Source organism: Carassius carassius, chromosome 50 (assembly GCF_963082965.1).
Source record: "Carassius carassius chromosome 50, fCarCar2.1, whole genome shotgun sequence".
Taxonomy (NCBI): domain Eukaryota; kingdom Metazoa; phylum Chordata; class Actinopteri; order Cypriniformes; family Cyprinidae; genus Carassius; species Carassius carassius.
Genome location: NC_081804.1, coordinates 1,988,989 through 2,008,597, shown reverse-complemented (window position 1 = coordinate 2,008,597; position 19,609 = coordinate 1,988,989). Strand labels below are relative to the sequence as shown.

At 36.2% G+C, this 19,609-nt stretch overlaps 1 protein-coding gene across 1 annotated transcript; it reads right to left on the bottom strand.

The window, feature by feature from the left end:
- Positions 1-174: 174 nt before the first annotated feature.
- Positions 175-18,993, bottom strand: LOC132133530 (AP-4 complex subunit epsilon-1-like). The gene is made up of 21 exons (XM_059546393.1): positions 18,722-18,993; positions 11,960-12,031; positions 11,762-11,885; positions 11,523-11,596; positions 11,323-11,444; positions 9,838-9,997; positions 9,535-9,701; positions 9,363-9,436; positions 8,470-8,592; positions 8,280-8,389; positions 7,788-7,942; positions 7,593-7,705; positions 7,390-7,508; positions 6,277-6,573; positions 3,924-4,035; positions 3,678-3,816; positions 2,654-2,894; positions 2,041-2,559; positions 1,780-1,970; positions 706-866; positions 175-550 (listed from the first exon to the last, which is right to left on the bottom strand). Exons 1-21 carry the CDS (start codon positions 18,848-18,850, stop codon positions 390-392), a joined length of 3,363 nt encoding a protein of 1,120 aa, XP_059402376.1. The 5' UTR covers positions 18,851-18,993; the 3' UTR covers positions 175-389.
- Between the last annotated feature and the right edge of the window lie 616 nt (positions 18,994-19,609).

Sequence of the window (19,609 nt, the reverse complement as noted above, 5' to 3'; positions counted from 1 at the left end):
AATATTTATATTATTATGAAAATAACAACAGAAATATTTCATAATTGTATATGCAATGCTTTTCGGTATAAATTTAAAACTACTCAATTTTTGCTCTAATAAATTAATAACTATAAAGCAAATAAAATGACATTTTGAAAACAATGTTAAAGCCTTTCTTTTTTTCTCTGAAAAACAAAACTAATACTCACCAGAAAACACCATACCACAAATCAATAAATAATTTCACTATATGTAGGTGTGAAACAAAGCAGCTCAGCTCAGTGACTGCATACCCAAAAATAAATATCATTAAAATTATTAATCAGGGGATAAGACAAGCAATACACAGGTACTGCATTTAAACAGTCCCTGCATGAAAACAGTGTTTTGTGGGTGTTTGTGGGTCTTCAGTGTTGTGCGAGTGCTCTCTGGCAGTGGTACAGGATGCAGTCTGGGAGAGCAGGAAGAGGAGAGCGCAGCCACATGGCCAGAGCATCGCCGTTCACTCTGCAGTGCAGAAGACAGGAAGCGCCACTGAGCAGCCGACATGCTACGATCCCCTCGGAGCCTGAAACCACAACACATCAACCTGAGTGATGCACTGCTTTCCTAAATACTGTTTCAACTATAGTCAGTTATGATGCCATTTGAAATGGAACGTAAAAGGTGCTAAAATGACTGCACATCACGTTAAACTAAGTGATTGTTTTTTTTTTTTTTTACCAATGATGTCCACTACATGTAGCTGTAGGGCGTCTCTGAGAGCGTTCAGGGTGGTTCTGAGCGGGTCACTGGCATCTATGAGCAGTTTCAGATTCTGTTTGACGTCATGAGACAGAGTCAGCCAGAGTTTGCCATATTCCTCTGTGGTTAAGACCAAAGGCCTGTGTGTGAGTTCATCAAAATGAGTCGCATACGGTTATAAAGCTCCAAACATGGTGGTTCACTTTCATTTAATATTCAGAAGAAAGAAAAAAAAACTTAATTAGAAACTGCAACCTGAAATCTGTTATAATGTGCACGTCTTTAACATTAGTGTAAAATTCACCTTCAGAAGATTATTTAGGATGATTTTTTTCTCCAAATAGGTGAAATGTTCTTTACAATAAAGCAAACAATTCATTATAGATATTAACTATTTTTTGCATGCATATCAGGGTGTATAATTGTGTATATATTTTATTATTATAGTTACCTAAAACTTAAAATACTACAAAAAAATAAAAAATAAGGAAACATTTATTATTTTCTATTTTGATGTCATAATATAACTAAAACTGATATTTATGCACATTATATAGACATTTCTAAAACAGAAAGAAAAACGAATTAAAATGACCAATAAATAAATAAATAAATACTAAAGCTTTAACTAAAACTAAAATGTATAAAAGGAAATATTAAAAATAAAAACAAATTCAAAAGATAAAAAGAGAAAAGCATATCAATGATACTAAAATCACACTGGTATACATTTATTATTTTTATTAACCAATGTATTTATTATTGTTATAAATGTTATAGTTTTATTATTAATTATCTATTGAAAATAAATGACTCCATTCTTTATTATAATTTAGCAGGTTACAAAAAATATTTTAAAAAGAAAAGAAATCCTTATTAAATTAGTAATTGAGTCACAGTTTAAAAATAATTGATGTACAATCAATATTTTAAAAATAGATTTATTTACACTAAATTAAATCAAATCATTCATTGATTTATTTCTTTAGTAATCATTTCTAATGGTTGCAAACGAATGTAAAGTAGTTTGATGTAGTTTCAGACACGCATTACCTGATGAAGTCTGCTGTTGACAGTGTCCCAGAGAAGGGGAGTGTGTTTGTGTGCCCCGGTTGTGTTTGATAAGAGACGGTCCCGGTAAAGGACACGTTTGTGTGAGGGTTGTCCATCAGCAGAGCGTAATGACACACAGACGTACTGTTACCCTCCAGACAGTTCATGACGTTCCCTCTCAAACTCGCCGTCTAAGACAGAAGATCTGCATTACATCTCATTTCCTGTTATATGATATTCTAATAATATCTTGTGACACACCTCCAGCTCGTCACAGGTCAGCTGCACTGCGACATCTTTGATTTCAGTTTCCGTGCAGTTGGATATTAAGATCACAAGCAGCAGAGCTTCATCTCTGAACAGGCGGCAGGAGGACAGAGACAGGCTGGGGTCAGAGGTCAGGCTGATGACATCAGAGTGAGGTAGGTCTTTGAGGTCAGCGGGTAACAGTGCGGTCAGATCTGAAGACCCGGGTGGAGGATGTTCATCCTGGATCATGTTGGGCCGCACTAGAACCAGATCGCCACCCAGTATCTGAGACGTGTTTGTGCGTCTGTCTTCGTTTCGAGCCAGACCATTGGCTGTCGAGGATTTTGGGTTGTGGCTAAAAGCAGATATGGATGTGGCTGGCTCCTCCTCCAGCAATCTGCCGTACAGGAAGCTTTCAGTCGTGCAGTGAGAGGAGGATTCTGAAGACCTCTCGCTGGTGCCTGAAGACGATGACGAGTGTGGGCGGGGCTTTTTTCTGAAGCGAGGGGGCGGGGCTTCAGATTTTCCCAGCTGAGAGGAAACAATGCATGCGTTTTGAGCGAGAGGATATTTAGTACCATCAATACAAGATACTATTGTCTTATAAAATCCATCATTTTCTCACCAGGGACATGGAGCTCCCGGCTCCCAAACCAACAAACAGAGAGGAAGCCAGCTGCTGTTTGTCCTGGTTTTGCGTCGAGGGCTCCGGCTGTGGCTCTGATCTCTCTGCTGCCTCCTGTTGGCCGGAGGCCTGAACTGCAGCGTTGGGTTCATCCACCAGAGGTGCTGTTGTCTCGTTTTGACGAAGATACCCATCTTTCCCCCAAACTCTCTTTACACCCTCAAGACTCAGAGTGCTGGAGCTGAAATGATACATAAAGTTAGTTTACAACCGTACCATGTATACGCTACTGTTCTTAAGGTAGGGGTCTGTAATCATTTTTAATATTTTGAAAGAAGTCTCTTAAGCACACTAAGGGACCGTTCACACAGAACTCTAAAAGCGCTCAGTAATGGTTTTTAAAAAAGCACAGCACAGATCGCGAGGTTCTCAAGAGATGTGCTTTTGAGACGTGATGCAATAACGGAAATAACAGAGGATAGTCAAACAGCAGGATATATAGAGAATATCAGGCTCTTTTTTTTAAGAAACTGGCATTTAAAAACACGCCGCTCATGTACGAGATGTTGCAAAAGACACAGGAAATTTTTCACGATTGTCAACTTAAAATTAACTGTTTTCTATTTTAATATATATATTAAAATGTAACTTATGTCTGTGATCTGCAGCTGTATTTTCAGCATCATTACTGCAGTCTTCAGTGTCACATGATCTTCCAAAAATCATTTTAATATGCCGATTTGCTGCTCAAGAAACATTTCTGATTATTATCAATAGCACAACTGTTTATAACACTTATTTGCAAATATATATAAAAAAAAAATTGTCTGTGTGTTGTTGTGTCTGTGCACTGGAAGCTTATGTCACTAAAACAAATTCCTTGTATGCGCAAGCATACTTGGCAATAAAGCTCTTTCTGATTCTGATTTTCTGATTTAATGCATCCTTGCTGAATAAAAGTATTAATTTCTTTACACAAAGTGGTTGTGTACAATCAAAGACAGCATGTTACACAGATACCCACCCTGCCTTCTGAGAGAGTTCAGTGCTGTTGCCCGAGAGTCCTGAGCTGACAGACAGAAGTGTGGGAGACGGTCTGTCCGTGATGCTACATGATGACAAACTTACAGGCAGAGAAAAACTGTACGGCTCCAGGTTCAATGCTGAAAAACAAAAACAGTCAGTCAAACAAACTAGGAAAGACGAGGCTATTTTAGGACAGGATACTATAGAGTTTACTGTAGTCTAAATAACAGTAAGTTGACCGCACCTCTGTCCTCACACAGCTCTTCCTGTCTCTGATGAGGGGGTTTATATGGTGCAGCTCCTGCAGCCAATGCCTCAGACACAAACCCATCCAGAAACGACAGAGAAGAATCAACCTGTGAAGAAAACACACTAACTAGAGCAACAAGGTGGAATCTTTGAGGATTTTAAGTTCTACTTATTTGAATGCTCAAAACATTAAAAAAAAAAATTAATACTTTTATTAAACTGATCAAAAGTAAATAACATTTATAATGTAGCATTAGATTTGTATTTCATCTTAAATTCTGTTCTTTTGATATTTCTATTCATCAAAGAATCTTAAAAACGATATCATGTAACAATATGAGGCAGCACAACTGTTTTCAACGCTGATAATAATAAAAAATGTTTCAAATCAGCATTAGAATGATTTCTGATGGATCACGTGACACTGAAGACTGGAGTAATGATGCTGAACATTCAGCTTTGCATAACAGTGCATTCAAATAGAAAACAGTTATTTTAAATTGTAACGATATTTCGCGAATACTGTATTTTTGATCAAATAAATGCAGTCGTGGTGAGCAGAAGAGACTTATTTCAAACAAATCTTACCGTGTACATAATATGTTACACCACCAAATCTAGATCAGCTCTAGAAGCTTTACTGGTTTGTTCACTTAAAGTGCTCTAAATCGGAATGTTTATTGTTAAAACATTCTTTAAGGAACACTATGCAAATTTTTTTTTGTTAAAAATAGATATAACGAGTTTTGTTTATTAACCGCTAGAAAGCCAAAAGTTACATAGCGTAGCTTTAAAACCCTTGTGTGGTTTTCGGTCATTCCTGAATTTTACATTTAGAATTTTTTCAAAAATTGTAGCTTCACCAGAATGGTGTGTGAACTTGGTATGTGAACACAAAAAAAAACTATTTGAAGTCATGATTCGAAAAAAGTGGTCGTAAAAAAAAAAAGTCACTAATGGTCTTAAAAGGCCGACCATAGGAAATGAATGGGAAATAAACTCGAAAACACAGAACATTTATGTGTGCAATCTACAAATCTCCCAAAATGCTGAAAACAATTGCAATGAAGGGGTGAAACTCTAAAACATCTAGAGTGCAAAATCAACACACCAACTCACACACGCGCGGACACACACTTGTACACACACATACACACCTATGAACTGGTGACTGTAACACTGCAACTATGTAAAATAAAATCAATAATTTAACTACAATGCAGTAAAAAAGTGGACAGCAAGGAATGGGTTACACTAAAACATCAAGAGTGTAAAACAGATACATCCACTCACACACACACACACTTACTCCACTACACACTCACAGATACACACATTTATTATGCATAGAATTATACAAACTCAAATTAATCGGTATGGCTATAACCATATAGCCAAAATAAGTCAGAAGAGTGAAATAAGAGGTTTAAATCCAGGATTAAGCTCTGATAAAGCATTCCAGTTCATTCTTGTTTCATTTTTATAGAATTTTAAAGCGTAACCGATGCAACCGGTTCTTCACTCGAGAACGAGTCAATCGCTCGTTCGTTATCTGGCTCGGCTCGGTGTTCAACTTCAGTTCTCTCTTCACAGCAGTTCAGTCAGTGTACTGTTAGAGTACATGAATTACTCCTGGTTTGTTTGAACTCAGAGGGAGTGTCAGTCACATTAAAAAAGTTAACAGCTTAAGTCATTTGTGGATTAATGCGTATTGGAGACGCGAACCGTTTTTTAAATGATTCAGTTCGATTTGGTGAACTGGTTCAAGAAGATCCGGTTACATCGAATGATTCGTTCACGAACCGGATATGACAAACTGCTTTGTTTTGAACTGTCTTACAACAGACACGGAAGAGAAGACAATGCTAAATAAAGTTGTAGTTTTTGCTATTTTTGAAAATCTAAAATATCTTAAACTGTGTCCCGAAGATAAACGGAGGTCTTACGGGTTTGGAACAACATGAGGGTGAGTTATTAATGACATAATTTTGATTTTTGGGTGAACTATCCCTTTAAAGGCCTAGTCTCTATTTCAATCTGAAATACTGCATTATTTAAAAAGATTTTTTTTTTTTTTTTACTATTTTCAATGGGGAAACTTTTTCATAATTATTGCATAACTATTAATTTGTACCATTACATTATTTCAAAATACAAAAGAAAAAATATCATTGAACAAAAATATATTAGATTGATTTTACTGAAAAAAAAAAAAAGAAAAAATTAACATTTCAGGTGTCCGGTCACTTTTGATCTTGAAGACCATGAGTGTGACTCTCAAATGAGGAGCGCACAAGGGTTAATAAGATTAATTTGTCATAATTAGGAGAAGCAATCAGGCCTGTTACCTCCATGCCGTCCCAGGGGGCTCCACGGGGCAGGACCCGCTCATAGAGCTGTGAGTCCTGGGTGAGCTGACACAGCTCCTGGGCCTGCTGACGGAGCACCGTGTCCTGGGAGGACGAAAGACTCTCAGCCAGCTCCAGAATCAAGTCTGTCTGGCCCTCAGAGATCTTGGTCAGCGCTGAAAGAATCCAGACCCGTGTCTCTGAGCTCACACTTCTCTGATCCAGCAGCTTCGTCAGGAGACAGATGACCTCGCGCTGGTCCACCGACTCGTGGAGGGGAGTGTATTCTCCAAGCACCTGAGCACACACACACACACCGGTGAACAAATATCTCTTGTGAGTTTCTAGAAGAACACTGATTTAATTTGCAGTTCATTCCAGTAGGGTTTGATGTTTGCATGCTTCTAAGCTAATAATAGGCACAAAAATGCACCACAAATAGGGCTTATTTTATCAGTTTTATTCAAAAAGTATGCAATTTATACTTCTATTACAGGTTTAAAAGGATTCCATCCATCCAAGGAGTCATCCAGCTTTTTTCCTACCAATTAAAATGCTGTATTTTACTTTAGCGTAAATGATTTTTTATATTAACATTCATTTCTAAATATTTATATGAAACTATAAATAAAATTCAATAATATTATATATTAAATTGGTTATCTGCTACAGCATAAAAAAACATTTAAATGTAAAAAGAAAAATATATATATTATATATATATATAAAATGTTACATTTAATTAATACTAAAGAGTAAATGTTTAATAAATAACAATTATTTACACAAATTTAAATTAAATATTAGATAATTATTTAATGCTTAGTTGGTCGACGATTAATATTCAGAAAATATCAGATTAAAACTGAATAGAGCTAAATATTGAAAATATTGTCTTCTGTAGAGCTAATATATAAATTTATTTACCTAATAAATAAATGTATTTTGGCGATATATATATATATTGTTTTCTGAATATTTTTCCCTCAATTCACCCACCTTGAACAGTTTTTTAGCCAGTCACTAGAATTTAATTCAGCCTTATAGCAGAATTTGTTTTGTGAATCATCACAGTGTGCGTGTGTGTAGATATATATATATAGCCGTACACACCCAGCTCATGACCTGTAAGAAGCGCTGGGGCAGATGAGAAGCGTCTCTCTTCAGCACGGTCAGATACGAGTCGACAGCATAAAGCCGTAACTGATCATCTTCCTCTTTAGACTCTGAGCCTGAGACGAAAGCATCCGAAATATAAAACAACACACCTTCTACTACAGTTTACAGCTCTTAGACTGTCTGTGCTTCTGGTTTACCCTCCGCCAGCAGTCGCAGGAAGTTGTTTGGGACGTCCTGTTGCAGCAAATCTCCACCAGTGGAAAAAACATCATTCATTGTCTGAATGAACCACGAGTTATCTGGAGCAAACCTAAGGGTTTTCATAGGAACATAACAGTGGACATTCAACAAATCTTTGTTCATTTTATAGGAAGTAATGCATGTTAATAAACTCAAAAAAAGGATATTTTTCAGCGAGCTCTGTGACTTTTCCAACCAGATGGATGATGGTGTGCTCGTCGTTGCAACCGTGCAGGAAGTCCAACATCTTCTCAACGATCACGGTCACGTTCTGAGCATTTGTGATCCTGAACAACAATTCAAGAGTCTGAGAGAGAAGAAAAGGGAAGAACACAAGACCCTTGAGTTATTAAATCCGTTATTGAGATTATATGTGAGAGCATCACATCGGTCAACCAGGTTTTGATGTTTTATAAGTTGGATTTTCTCTGTGCCTTTGTTGTTCTCATGCCATAAAATAATAGATATGAATTGAAAATTGAAAATAATGACACAAAATTCATATTTAATGAGTTAAAAAGTCATATTTATAACCTAAAAACGTTGTTATTAGGATAAACAAAGTTACAATTATTTCATCATGAGTCAATAACAATGGATTTTTCTCATGATTATGACAAACGTAGGTGTGGTCTGTTCATTACCTCTCTTTTAATAGTGTAATCTGTGTGGTCCAAACACTCGATAATGGTCATCTGATGCTGCAGGGCGAGTCTAGCGTCATGCTGGACCACATACGTCAAGGCTTTCAAACCTGAAAAGTGCACCCATATGTGAGCAGGTTAGGAGAGTTTGGGTTAACTAACAGGTGAGAATCAAAAGCAGGAGTTTTACCAAGATATTTGAGGTTGATCTTCGGAGAAAGAACAAAATTTCCAATGCATCTCGCAGCTTTTTCAAGCAGCTCAGCTTTGGGGTGGATGGTGTGGACGGCCTTCACACACTCATACAGGATTGCTGAAACAGAACAGCATTTATTTTACTGACAAAGTGTCGTTCACTTCATTAGAAGAGATGATTTTCGATGATGAGCAGAAATAAAACAAACAAACAAAAACAGTTCTGCATAGTGTTTATCAGACACTAAAGCTATATGTGTGTGTGTGTGTGTGTGTGTGTGTGTGTGCGTGTGCGTGTGCGTGTGTGTGTGTGTGCGTGGAAGTGAAAAATAAAGTGAAGTACTAAATCATTAAAACTTTAAATTAAACAAAAGCCACACATTATTATAAAATGTATAAAAAACCAAAACCACTGAAAGACACATTATGTATTAGTTGAATTCATTTTGATTACAAATAAAAAAACAAAACTTCAAATAAAAAATGTAAACTTTAACAAAAATTAGCAAGGTTTTTCTTGTCGACTACCTTAAATAAAGTACTTTTAATTAAAATACAAAACTACTAAAACTTTAATAAAAATAAACAAAATAAAAAAGCAGTAGTAAAATGAATAAACATAAAAAAAATTCTGCATAGTGGTCGATCAAACACTTATAAATGACTAGTATCGGTTATAAGCACTGTTGTTTTCATTAACTTAGGCTAAAACAACTTATTAAAGATTGTTTTCATTAACTGAAATAAAGCTGAAATATAATAGAATGAGTATTAGATGAAAGATGTCAACTTAAATGAAAATTAAGACATCAACAACAACATGAAATACCAGAAGTTTAGTTGAAGAACTAAATTACTGAAAAAAGCCACACTTTTTAATGATTTTACCGTAAGTGATGTTGTGGTTCATTTCCGCTCTGCGCAGAGACTCATCCAGAACTTCATACATCAGCTCGCTAGTGCTGAAAAAAGTATAAACACATTGACGTTACAATTTCAGTTTTTAGTGCATAATGTAAGCGTATAAATTGGCCTGCAGCTTGTGTTCGGCCCTCGGTACCTTGGGTCCTCTCTCCCGAGCAGCGAGAGGATCCTGAGCAGCTGGATCTGAAGCCACGGCGCAGGAACACCGTGATAGTCAAACTCCACCGGGAGTTTCCCCCCCACCACCTGCTTCAGGATAGTGACGAAACTTCCCGTCAGGTCCTTATAGTCGTCTGGACTCTCCTGATGAAGAGAAAGACATGTGACCCACTACTGCATGATGGGACAAAACCACAGCCAATCTTATTATATTCTCTGGTATAGAGGTGTTCACTTTAACACCTATCATAAAAGCCCAAACTGTTTGCTGAAGACTGACCGTGATCAGCTGTAGATAAATATGTAAAGATGATGTCATGACACCCGGATCTTTGTCGCACAGGGCTTTTCGAAACTTGCCATGAATGTGCTGGACTTGAGTTGGAGCAATGAGATGAAACTTATATAATGCCAGGACGGCTTTTCTTCGAATGATCTCCCTTGGACAGAAAAGAAAGACAAGAATATGTGTCCCTGGAGCTTAAGTCACTGGGGAATATTTGTAGAAATGGCCAAAAATACATTGTATGGGTCAATTGATTGACTCTTCTTTTATGCCAAAAATCATTAGGATATTAAGTGAAGATCATGTTCCATGAAGATATTTTGTAAATGTCCTACCGTAAATATATCAAAGCTTAATTTTTGATTAGCAATATGCATTGCTAAGAATTCATTTGGACAACTTTTAAGTTGATTTTCTCAGTATTTAGATTTTTTTGCACCCTCAGATTCCAGATTTTCAAATAGTTGTATCTTGGTTAAATATTGTCTGATCCTAATAAACCTTACATCAATGGAAAGATGATTTATTCAGCTTTCATGTGATGTGTGAATCTCAATTTTGAAAAACTGACACTTAAGACTCGTTTTGTGCTACAGGGTTAAATATGAGTTATTATTAGACTGAGAATCAAATTGACCAATATACAAATTATTTTACCCATATTTACACTTTTCTTAACTGGAAAGCTGGTAATTAGTTCAATAATATTGCAACTTCTGGTACAGTGCATGAATATATGCATTCAACAGGAAACTAGTGTTCACAAGTAAATTCAATTAGTATTTCTTAAATTAATATTAAAACAATATACATTACAAATATTTATATAAAGTGTTTTGTTAATGTAATTAATATTATTATTAATAATAATAATTTGTAAATGATGATTTGTTATTTTTATGTTAAACAAATCAAAAATGTTAAATAAACTAAATAAATTGTACATGCCTTGGCAATGTTTACTATTAAAATACTAAAACTGACATAAAAGCTGTATACAGAAATATAGATAAAAATTATAAAAATGACAAAAGCACACAACAAACTGACTAAAACTAAAATATAAATGGAAGCTAAAAATATAAAGGTTATTCAAAATATTACTAAATACTATAATATTATAGAAATAATAACAAAATAACACCTAAGTGACCCTGGACCACAAAACCAGTCATTAGTGTTAATTTTTCACAATTGAGATTTATGCACCATCTGAAAGCTGAATAAATCATCTTTCCATTGATGTATGGTTTGTTATGTTAGAACAATATTTGGTCAAGATACAACTATTTGAAATAGTTTTTTGTTTTTTTTGGCTATTGCTAAAAATATACCCCAGAGACTTAAGACTGCTTTTGTGCTCCCAGGTCACATATTAGCCATTTTAAAGCCTTATGTACACAGCTTTTAGATATCTTCAGGTGTTGAAATGAGAAATGAGTTGTGTGCACTGTGGAGGAGTGAATCTGTCGGGCTTACTTTGGATGCGACAGCTTGTCTTCCACCAGAGGAAGGACAGCAGGTATCATGTCTTTGGGAAACACCTGAGCTACAACAGTCAATGCCATGCACGCTTCGATGAGGTTAGTGCTCTGAAGATCCTGTCACACATGCATGAGACCTTCAGCCACACATTTTACATAACAGGTATAAATAAAGCTAACAAGAACCGAGCTCACTTTTAATACGGTGTTTACCAGCAACAACAACAATTCATGGCCTTCATTGAGGAAAAGAGACACCGCAAGGTAACCTAGACCATAAAGAGATTAAAATACACAAACATTTCATCAAATATTGTTATATTAAAATGCATTTTATTCATAATTTGTACAATTATCACTGAGGCAGATTGTGGACCCTGTATAAAGTGTGCTGTGCATCTGTGACGGTGAGGCATGGAAACGCAGTAACGTACCCACTCTCTTCTCCAGCACGCCGCCCTGCTGGGCCAGTTTGATGGCGTGAATGTAAGTGAAGGAGGCATCGTAGCCCAGCATCTCACAGTACATGGCTCGCACCATGACCTCTCTCATCTGCTTCTGTAACACACACACTGAGGTCAAAGCACCAGCTTCTGAGTGACTGTGATGACGGTAACATCTGTATCGCTCACCATAGTAGTGTTGGGGGATGAAACCTGCTCTTTCATGGCAGACAGCTCCTGTTTGATGAGCTTCTCCTCGTCCTGCAAATGAGATCATGCTTTGAAATAAAGAGCACTGCACTGCATACTAAACAGTGGCTGCTATGACCTTGATAGTGTGCATTTGTATATTGTACTAACTTGTTGTTATTATTCATTTTGATGCTGGAAGTGGCCACCTTATTGCTGTTCACTTTATTTATTTTTATAAATATTATGTTTATATTATTATTATTATTATTATATAGCTATTAATATTTATTATTATTATTTAACATATTATTACTATATATATATATATATATATATATATATTAGGGGTGTAACGATACGCGTATTCGTATTGAACCGTTCGGTACGAGGCTTTCGGTTTGGTACGCGGTACGCATTATGGACCGAACGGTTCGTTGGACTAATTAATTATATTTGGAAAATAAAAAAAATTGTGAAATATAATGATATGCGTTCAACAAGGTAGCCCAATAACACAAACGACGTAACAGGCAACGCCCCTGACACCCCCGAAGAAGAAAAAAACACCAACTTCTATGTTTATGTTAGGCTACTAAGTCAGGCGCTCGCTCACTCAGTAATACACGCCGAAGGCTCGTAGCAAAATGGCCAAAGCGTTTAACAGACCAGAAATAGAAGATCCTCCAATAACCAACAGGTCTGGTGTTTGGGTGCACTTTGGATTCCCTGTAAGCTATAATGGTGATGGCAAGAGAGTGGTGGATAAAAAAAACAACGATATGTCGCATCTAGGGTTACACCAGCGGGAATACAAAAAATAAAACCAGCGGGAATACTTGAAACATGTCAACTCATTTACGCCGACATCACCTTAGTGTGTCAGTATCTGGGAAAAGACGGAAAAAAGGAGAAACATACCTTCACGAGCCCATTTCAGACAGACCGTAATTCCTGCTTTGTTCCAAAAAACATAAGCCCTATAGAGAACCAATTGAGTAAAAACACACTCAATATAAAGAATTATAGAGTTCCATATAAAAAGTTACATCTTTGTATTTGTTCATAACTAATATAACATTTTCATTTTTTTTTATAAGGAGCTGTTTTGGTTTCATACAGTATGCTGCTAAGAAAACACCATAGAAGATGGGTAAAGAATAGCTCCATCATTGTTCAATGTAAAAAAAAAAGAAACATACTTTGTTAGTTTTAATAAATAAGACATTTTGTAAAAATCATGGAAATTTATCTGCCAATTTTTTTCTTTTTGCTGTATCTAAAACGTACCGAACCGTGACACCAGTGTATCGTATCGAACCGAACCTTGAATTTTGTGAACCGTTACACCCCTAATATATATATATATATGTATATATATGTGTGAGTGATAGTGTGAATAGTGAATAGTGAAGTGACATTCAGCCAAGTATGGTAGGGATGGGACGGTATGAAAATGTAATATCACGATTATAGTGACTAAAATTATCATGATTATCAATATTATCACGGTTTTGTTGAAACGAGATGAAAGTGTTCAAAAATAGTTGATGCTCACACTGAAAACATTTCAGCAAGTTTTATATTTAATAATCAACAAACAACTAATAAAACAAGCAACTCTATGCACTTAATTTAAAGAAAGATTAAATTCTGTGGCATTTCCTTCCTTACAATGAAAAGTGTAGAAGCATAGAAAAGCATAGAAAAGTCACTGACTTTCGCCATTCCTTCTCGAAAAAAAACAAAAAAAACATTGTGCGCTGCGCTTGCGTCAGACTGTTGCTGGCTGGACATGATTTAATAGTGAGTTATTAAAACCGTGATAATCAAACACGGTTTTAATGATAATTCATTTTTAAACTATATTACTAACCTTCAGCACATTTTATCACGGTTATCAATAAAACCGGTTATCGTCCCATCCCTAATGGTGACCCATACTCGGAATTTGTGCTCTGCATTTAACCCATCCAAAGTGCACACACACAGAGCAGTGAACACACACACACACACTGTGAGCACACACCCGGAGCAGTGGGCAGCCATTTATGCTGTGGGGTTCGATGCCTTGCTCAAGGGCACCTAAGTCGTGGTATTGAAGGTGGAGAGAGAACTGTACATGCACTCCCCCCACCCACAATTCCTGCTGGCCCGGGACTCGAATTCACAACCTTTCGATTGGGAGTCCGACTCTCTAACCATTAGGCCACGACTACCCCATATATATATATATGTATGTATGTATATTATATATATATATATATATATATATATATATATATATATATATATATATATATATATATATATATATATATATATATATATATATATATATATATATATACACAACCCGAATTCCGGAAAAGTTGGGACGTTTTTTAAATTTTAATAAAATTAAAACTAAAAGACTTTCAAATCACATGAGCCAATATTTTATTCACAATAGAACATAGATAACATAGCAAATGTTTAAACTGAGAAAGTTTACAATTTTATGCACAAAATGAGCTCATTTCAATTTTGATTTCTGCTACAGGTCTCAAAATAGTTGGGACGGGGCATGTTTACCATGGTGTAGCATCTCCTTTTCTTTTCAAAACAGTTTGAAGACGTCTGGGCATTGAGGCTATGAGTTGCTGGAGTTTTGCTGTTGGAATTTGGTCCCATTCTTGCCTTATATAGATTTCCAGCTGCTGAAGCGTTCGTGGTCGTCTTTGACGTATTTTTCGTTTAATGATGCGCCAAATGTTTTCTATAGGTGAAAGATCTGGACTGCAGGCAGGCCAGGTTAGCACCCGGACTCTTCTACGACGAAGCCATGCTGTTGTTATAGCTGCAGTATGTGGTTTTGCATTGTCCTGCTGAAATAAACAAGGCCTTCCCTGAAATAGACGTTGTTTGGAGGGAAGCATATGTTGCTCTAAAACCTTTATATACCTTTCAGCATTCACAGAGCCTTCCAAAACATGCAAGCTGCCCATACCGTATGCACTTATGCACCCCCATACCATCAGAGATGCTGGCTTTTGAACTGAACACTGATAACATGCTGGAAGGTCTCCCTCCTCTTTAGCCCGGAGGACATGGCATCCGTGATTTCCAACAAGAATGTCAAATTTGGACTCGTCTGACCATAAAACACTATTCCACTTTGAAATAGTCCATTTTAAATGAGCCTTGGCCCACAGGACACGACGGCGCTTCTGGACCATGTTCACATATGGCTTCCTTTTTGCATGATAGAGCTTTAGTTGGCATCTGCTGATGGCACGGCGGATTGTGTTTACCGACAATGGTTTCTGAAAGTATTCCTGGGCCCATTTAGTAATGTCATTGACACAATCACGCCGATGAGTGATGCAGTGTCGTCTGAGAGCCCGAAGACCACGGGCATCCAATAAAGGTCTCCGGCCTTGTCCCTTACGCACAGAGATTTCTCCAGTTTCTCTGAATCTTTTGATGATGTTATGCACTGTAGATGATGAGATTTGCAAAGCCTTTGCAATTTGACGTTGAGGAACATTGTTTTTAAAGTTTTCCACAATTTTTTTACGCAGTCTTTCACAGATTGGAGAGCCTCTGCCCATCTTTACTTCTGAGAGACTCTGCTTCTCTAAGACAAAGCTTTTATAGCTAATCATGTTACAGACCTAATATCAATTAACTTTATTAATCACTAGATGTTCTCCCAGCTGAATCTTTTCAAAACTGCTTGCTTTTTTAGCCATTTGTTGCCCCCGTGCCAACTTTTTTGAGACCTGTAGCAGGCATTAAATTTTAAATGAGCTAATTAAGTGGATAAAAGTGTAAAATTTCTCAGTTTAAACATTTGCTACGTTATCTATGTTCTATTGTGAATAAAATATTGGCTCATGTGATTTGAAATTCCTTTAGTTTTCATTTTATTAAAATTTAAAAAACGTCCCAACTTTTCCGGAATTCGGGTTGTATATATATATATATATATATATATATATATATATATATAATTGTCAAAATTATAAGAATGTAATTAATATATAAAAGTAAATTATACACAATAATATTAAACAACCTTTACTATTATTCAATATTAGATCTTTATTTATTTAGAATGTGGTTTCTAGGACCTTAATAGTGTACATTGGTTTATTTTACTAAAACAAATATTTTTGAAAATGGTCCTTTTTGCTGTTCACTTGTTACAGTTTTTATAAATGCAATGTTTTATAATATTTTTGTATAGTATACATAACACATAATAATATATCGTTAGCCTCATAGCATAATTGCCTAAGTCATTTTTTGGCCAAATTGAGATATCTGCCTAACTTTACTGTCCTACCACTGCTGCATCATCCTGCCTTTCTGCCTATGTCCTTAGCCAATCACAACACTTATTAGAATCCGAAAACACTATCTGCCTAAGTCATCTCTTTGACTTAGGCAGTTTTGATACAAACAAAATGGCAGAAAACATGGGAAGACAGACTACTGACTGAAGAGCATAGAACAGATATCTTCAACAATTTCTGGTCCATGCCTTTCTGGGAGACACGCAAGCTGTATATCCAGACTCTAGTCCAAAATGTGCACATAAAACAGAAGAAAGGTGGTGTTGCATCAAGGAGAACAACGTCCCTATTATACCACCTGCAACTGGCAGATAGACGTAAACTACCTGTGTGTAAGAATCTTTTCTGTTCAACACTTGGCATCGCCCCCAGAACCATTGGATCATGGTTAAAATCCCAAACTGATCCATGTAAACCCAAGATCAACAAGACTGGCCCATGTGTGCCCATATCAGATGTTGACCAGACCTTCCTGAAATAATGGCTCTCTGGACTGCCTACAGTCCCATCCCATATACTGCCGTCAGGTTCCCTCCTATCAGGAAAAGAAGTTCCTGGAGCCGGGAACAGTTCTAAGTGGAGTGCGTGCTGTGAGTGAGACATATTTTCGAAATGTGTTCTGTGAGCAGAATTACTCCATGTTCATACCAAAAAATGACCAGTGTGATGTATGTGTCACCGCCAAGGTAGGAAATACAGATCAGGATACCCTTACTACTCACTTGAAATTAAAGGCTCAGGCTCAAGCTGAAAAAGCTAAGGATAAAAAGGAATCCAGTTACAAACTTTCAGTGTGGACAATGGATCTTCAATGCGTTCTTCTGTGCCCCAAGACGAAAGCAAGTACAATGTATTACAAAACTAAATTACAGATGCACAACTTTACTTGCTTCAACATGAACAAAAAAGATGGATATTGTTACGCTTGGGAAGAGCATGAAGGCTCCCTCAGCAGTGAGGTTTTTGCCCATCTGCAGTCCAAACACTTCACATCAATCCTAGAGGCCAACGGAAACATTGAGAAAGTCATTGTCTGGAGTGATGGCTGTGGATATCAAAATCGGTGTGGTGCCATCAGCAACACCTACCTTCATCTGGCCATGTAGCATGGTGTCACCATAAAGCAAAAGTTTCTGGTTGCTGGCCACACACAAATGGAGTGTGACTCCATGCATTGCCTCATTGAGCGGCACATCGTCAAAGATATTCACACTCCATGTGATTACATTGTAATCTTTGAGACTGCACGAATACATCCATCCCCATACAAGGTGGCCCAGCTATACCGTCACCAATATTCGACCAGGTAAAAAAGTTGGTGACCCCACAGTCCATGGCCTCCGGGCTCTCCAGTACTTGGCTGATGGTCGAATCCGGTACAAGGTGGATTTTGAGTCTGAATGGGAGGACCTGCCTCAGCGAATCAACATCCCCAAAGAACCATTCCCCTGGGTCCCACTCTTTCCTGCCCAACTGCCAATTACTCTCAGGAAATTCAATGACTTGCAGGCAATGAAACCAGTACTACCAAGAGCAGCCCACCAGTACTATGACAACCTCCCTCATCAATAGACAGTGTAAAAATGAGTGTGCACAACACCTGAGTGGAACTTGGTGGGAAAGAAAAACAGTGGTTAAGGTTAAACATTAAGAAACAACTTGGTTAGGGTTGACAAGTTACACATCTTGGTTATATTTAGGAGGATTAAAAAAACTTTGGTTATGTTATGTTTGCACAGCACCTAAGTGGAACTTCGATTAAGGGTGGAAAAGCAAAACAGTGGTTAAGGTTAGACATTAATAAGAAACAACTTGGTTAGGGTTCACAAGTTACACATCTTGGTTATATTTAGGAGAGTAAAACAACTTTTGTTATGTTTGCATTTTTTATGTAAGAGAAAAAATGCCTAAGTCATGGCATATTCTGCCTAAGTCACTTTTATTGGTTAGACAATTGATGATGGATCTTTTTCTTTTTGCATACTTGTTCACACATCTGGTTGAATGTACTGTTATAATATCAGTAAAAAATAACAATGTGATTTCTAAAAAATGTGTTTTTTCTTGTTTACCAAAAACATTGAAATATGACTTAGGCAATTATGCTATGAGGCTAACGATATTTTATTATTTATATATATATATATATATATATATATATATATATATATACACAGACATACACTATTAAATAATTTACTATACTATTTATTAATTATAAAAAATATAAAATTAACAATACAAATATTCTGTATTATCAATTATTTTGAAATAATTAAATTTTTTTAAATGCTCTAAATATAGTACTGATTAAATAACTTACACTGAAAGCGAAACCACTGTCTCTGCTTTCCCTGTCAATGTATATATTTATGCTTCTTTCTGTGATGTCATGTTATTAATAAGCGAATGATTAACTCACATGTTTAGATGTCAGTTCTGTGATGCTCTTGATGAGTTGTCTTAATCTGTTGGTGATTCTAGCAGCTCCGGTTTGAGAATCAAATAAACCCGGCAGAGCAGTGAGGGTTTTCTCCACAACGTCGCTCATTTCAGCACAACAACACAGACGAGAGCATACATAAAGACGAGTGCACTACAGAAGGACAGATACATGTATAACACCTATACAGAATGAAAACACAAACCAGCATGACTAGACTTTCTCGACGCCTACAGGAAGTACGCTGCTGCTTTTCACAATAAAAGTCCCTCTAGCGGTTTTACAGTTACAGGTTTTAAATCTGCTCTTAAATTTCATTTTTATTCTTTAGCATTTTCTTAAGAGTTGTTGTCTTGTAGTAACTTTGTTATCTGCCTTGTTTTAAATGTATAGCACTTTGGTGCAACGCCGTTGCTGTTAAATGTGCTTTAAAAATAAAAATGACTTGACTTACAGGAATTATTCACCTAAACATCAATAATAATATTAAAACTTAATCTATCTATCTAAATGTCTGTCTATCTATTAGTTTTGTGTAACAATTCATGTATTTATTTTAAAGCCAACGAAATTAAATATCAATTAGATATATTTGATTATTAGAATTAGAAATTAGAAGAATAGAAATCTGAAAACATTTTTTATTGCTTTTTTTTAACAAAGCTACATACAGTTTTTTTTTATTAATAATTTGTAACATTTGGTCAATGTACAAAAACAATTATAATTTATGCTAAATAATTCAAAATAATAATTTATTTAATTAAATTAATTACAAATTATCATTTAAAAAATAATTGAATTTGGTTCCAGCAAAAAAAGGGGAGGGGTGGTGGACTTTTCATTTTTGGATGAACTGTCTATTTA

Excerpts from the sequence above, each read along its gene's own strand:
- LOC132133530 (XM_059546393.1), bottom strand. The coding sequence starts at position 18,850 with ATGAGCGACGTTGTGGAGAAAACCCTCACTGCTCTGCCGGGTTTATTT. Across the intron at positions 9,998-11,322 it reads GACAAGCTGTCGCATCCAAA|GGAGATCATTCGAAGAAAAG; the intron begins GTAAGCCCGACA and ends TTTCTGTCCAAG. Across the intron at positions 8,593-9,362 it reads GAACCACAACATCACTTACG|CAATCCTGTATGAGTGTGTG; the intron begins GTAAAATCATTA and ends GTTCTGTTTCAG.